The sequence below is a fragment of the Drosophila bipectinata genome, chromosome 2R (genome assembly GCF_030179905.1).
Source record: "Drosophila bipectinata strain 14024-0381.07 chromosome 2R, DbipHiC1v2, whole genome shotgun sequence".
Lineage (NCBI taxonomy): Eukaryota > Metazoa > Arthropoda > Insecta > Diptera > Drosophilidae > Drosophila > Drosophila bipectinata.
Genome location: NC_091737.1, coordinates 21,673,448 through 21,677,333, shown reverse-complemented (window position 1 = coordinate 21,677,333; position 3,886 = coordinate 21,673,448). Strand labels below are relative to the sequence as shown.

The following is a 3,886-nucleotide window of genomic DNA, read 5'->3' as shown; positions in this document are numbered from 1 at the left end:
GAAATGAAACCAGACTCCCAACGAGACCCCAATCAATGGGTAGAAGCTGCCTCCATTAGATAAAAATTCTCAGTCCCATAGATAAAGGCTTAAACGCAGCGATGCACTCCCCAAGATAAGCGACCAATTCATAATTCTGTTGTTTTTTTTGGGGCCTGCCCGAAACAAGGCAACAATGTCGCGCAGGCGTAACTCGAAACCAGAAGGGACAATACTCGTAAATCGTACAGGAAAAAAAAACGAATATTTCTGGTTTTTATTTCATCGCCCTGTGGTGGAGAGGTAGGGCATACTTTTTAATTTATATTTCGTTAATTTTTATATGAAGAGTTGACATCCAGACGCAGCGTTCCGAGACCGATCCCGATATCTTTTCGGTCGTGGCCGTTCTCTTGATTCCTGTCCCATCTTCGTCTTGGCCGTTATCGCCCGTTTAGGCAACACCGCTGGGAGCACAGGCCCCAAGCCCCAACTCCCAATGCCCCTGACATTCTCGGTCCCAATTCTGAATCGGATCCAGCTTCTTCGGCCCCAACTCCCATTATGATAAATCATTTTTGTTTTCATTTCTTGACATGTCTCTCTGCTGGAAAGTCAACCGAGCTTATCTTTCTTGTCTGCTGTCTGTTCTACCGGAAAAAGTTGTTTACGAATTTGAATATTAAGCCCATGAGCATACGAGTACCCACTAAACTAATACTCAATGGAAATGGCAGAGGAAAATAATATTTTCTTCTTAAACCTAACAGCTTGCAGATAGGAATATGCAACCAGATCGATATAAAGAAGAAAAACTATAAATTTGTTAGTTTTACAAAGCCCATATTAGAAACTATGAATACTTACTCATTGGTAAAAGATAGGTAAGTGCAGATTCAAGTTCAAGGCCGGAGACAATGGCCCACAGCATAAAGAAGGCCTTCACCGACATGGGAACTATCTGCAGCACCAAAAACATACTCAAGAGAGTGATGGATTTCTGCAGATAATATTATAAGAGTTTCCCACTGAAAAGATGACAAATAGTTACCATAATTCCACCAAATAACAAAAATATAGAAACAAAATCCATCACCAGATAGGCAATTCCAAGCACCCAAAATCCCTGCAAGTCAGCGGTAACATCCTCGTCCCAAGTATCCCAAGATTTTCCCTCCTCATATCTGGGATCCACAATTTCAGAATACATCATATAAGCCAGTACACAGTAATAAGTTATCAGCCAAAGGCCGCTCATAATACATCCAGCCCGAAGGCTAAAGAAATAGCAACAGAAAGTGACGGTCACCATTTTCGGGGGCTTATAAAATATTTGACAAGTGGAGCTACGATTGTCGAGACTCGAGAGTACAAAATTGATTTCTCGAGCTTTTAATTACGGCCTGGCTGGAATCGAAACTAGGTTGCAAGTGCCAAATACATTGACCCGGCAATAATAAGTAACGTGAGCTTAAACGAACATTTAGGAATTCGGCTTTAACTGGCTTATGATTCATGCAGTGAATCGACCTGGAGACCACTGGATTCGAGCCAATTTAAAGACCAAAAACCTGAAACAAAAGTCAACTGATAGCATCTCGGCAAAACGAAATGCCATAAAAAAGATCAGGGCAACTCCTCGTTCCTCGGTTTTGCAAAAATTAAGAAATTCATATAATATGTTCTGCGCGCATTTCGCTGAAAGATTTTATGTGATTCGACTTGGATTCCATTCGGATTCGTACGTGTGGCAAAGAGCTGCAGGCCAAGATTCCAGATATCCCGATGCAGATTGCGATTGGAATGGCTCGTTGAGCCCGGTGAGTTGTGGTCATAAAACGTAGTTCTCTTTTTTTTTTGGCCAACAAATCCGAACGGATGGAATATACAAATATATGTGTCGCCCACACTGCGACTGCGACTCAGACTGAGAAGTGCATGGGTGCTAATGTGACACTAAACTGATGTAATAAAAAATCCGCTTATTGGGCCAACAAAGCCTCCAAAGCAGTCCAAAATGAAAAACTAAATACCTGCGAGACCCCGGCGACAACAATATGAAATTTCATACTGACTGACAGGTCGGCCGACGAACACAAAGACCCAAAAAAAAAAATACAAAGAGAGTGAACAGAAATTAAATCAAATTTCAAATGATCGGAGCCAAGGCTTCAATGAGCAGAGGGCACAGAGAAGAAATCGTCGAATTACGGCAACGAAATCGACTTAATAGCGTCACACCTGACAAAGTATGAAGTGACTTTGATATTCTGCTGTCAGGTGTCTAATTCGAATGTCAATGTCGCCCTGCTTGTCCCAAGAACTTGGTCTCTTGTTTTGGAAAATAATAAAGGAAGCCGAAGATTATACACCCTTGAAGCTAAATGTCACCTTTTACCGATAGGTTGGAAATATTATATAGTCCCCTATATGGCACACTGTGATGGCTATATCTTTCCCAATTCTCATCCGATTCTCAAGTGGAGTACCTTAAACGATTTCTGGATCGATTCTCCACCATTCTATATCAAAGCCCTGAGACAAAATATTTTTAAGATTTTTTGTCCATTTTTCGTGATTGGGGATAGGGAATCCTTGAAAATGGGGTTTTCCCCTATAGGGTCCACGGTGATGGCTGTATCTTCCCCAATTCTCATCCGATTCTCAAGCGGAGTACCTTAAACGATTTCTGGACCGATTCTCCACCATTCTGCATCACAAACCTGAGACAAAATATTTTTGAGATTTTTTGTCCATTTTTCGTGATTGGGGATAGGGAATCCTTGAAAATGGGGTTTTCCCCTATAGGGTCCACGGTGATGGCTGTATCTTCCCCAATTCTCATCCGATTCTCAAGCGGAGTACCTTAAACGATTTCTGGATCGATTCTCCACCATTCTGCATCAAAACCCTGAGACAAAATATTTTTGAGATTTTTTGTCCATTTTTCGTGATCGGGGATAGGGAATCCCTGAAAATGTGGGTTTCCCCTATAGGGTCCACGGTGATGGCTGTATCTTCCCCAATTCTCATCCGATTCTCAAGCGGAGTACCTTAAACGATTTCTGGACCGATTCTCCACCATTCTGCATCACAAACCTGAGACAAAATATTTTTGAGATTTTTTGTCCATTTTTCGTGATCGGGGATAGGGAATCCCTGAAAATGGGGTTTTCCCCTGTAGGGCCCACTGTGATGGCTGTATCTTCACCAATTCTCATCCGAATCTTAAGCGGAGTACCTTAAACGATTTCTAGTTCGATTCTCCACCATTCTGCATCAAACCCCTGAGACAAAATATTTTTGAGATTTTTTGTCCATTTTTCGTGATCGGGGATAGGGAATCCCTGAAAATGTGGGTTTCCCCTATAGGGTCCACGGTGATGGCTGTATCTTCCCCAATTCTCATCCGATTCTCAAGCGGAGTACCTTAAACGATTTCTGGACCGATTCTCCACCATTCTGCATCACAAACCTGAGACAAAATATTTTTCAGATTTTTTGTCCATTTTTCGTGATCGGGGATAGGGAATCCCTGAAAATGTGGGTTTCCCCTATAGGGTCCACGGTGATGGCTGTATCTTCCCCAATTCTCATCCGATTCTCAAGCGGAGTACCTTAAACGATTTCTGGACCGATTCTCCACCATTCTGCATCACAAACCTGAGACAAAATATTTTTGAGATTTTTTGTCCATTTTTCGTGATCGGGGATAGGGAATCCCTGAAAATGGGGTTTTCCCCTATATGGCCCACTGTGATAGCTATATCTTTCCCAATTCTCATCCGAATCTCAAGCGGAGTACCTTAAACGATTTCTAGTTCGATTCTCCACCATTCTGCATCAAAACCCTGAGACAAAATATTTTTCACAGTTCATATTTCGTGATCTGGGATAGGGATCCCCT

At 42.1% G+C, this 3,886-nt stretch overlaps 1 protein-coding gene across 3 annotated transcripts; it reads right to left on the bottom strand.

Moving 5' to 3' along the window:
* Positions 1–255: 255 nt before the first annotated feature.
* LOC108123068 (uncharacterized) lies at positions 256–1,340 on the bottom strand. Of its 3 annotated transcripts, none has more exons than XM_070278694.1 (4): positions 1,031–1,340; positions 847–979; positions 690–794; positions 256–629 (listed from the first exon to the last, which is right to left on the bottom strand). In XM_070278694.1, exons 1-3 carry the CDS (start codon positions 1,289–1,291, stop codon positions 694–696), a joined length of 495 nt encoding a protein of 164 aa, XP_070134795.1. In that variant the 5' UTR covers positions 1,292–1,340; the 3' UTR covers positions 256–629; positions 690–693. The 3 variants fall into 3 exon arrangements, with proteins under 3 accessions (XP_070134795.1, XP_043066806.1, XP_070134794.1); XM_043210871.2 differs by having other exon boundaries at positions 256–624; XM_070278693.1 differs by having other exon boundaries at positions 256–794.
* Between the last annotated feature and the right edge of the window lie 2,546 nt (positions 1,341–3,886).

Excerpts from the sequence above, each read along its gene's own strand:
- LOC108123068 (XM_070278693.1), bottom strand. The coding sequence starts at position 1,291 with ATGGTGACCGTCACTTTCTGTTGCTATTTCTTTAGCCTTCGGGCTGGA. Across the intron at positions 980-1,030 it reads TGTTATTTGGTGGAATTATG|AAATCCATCACTCTCTTGAG; the intron begins GTAACTATTTGT and ends TATTATCTGCAG. Across the intron at positions 795-846 it reads TACCTATCTTTTACCAATGA|TTTTTCTTCTTTATATCGAT; the intron begins GTAAGTATTCAT and ends ACAAATTTATAG.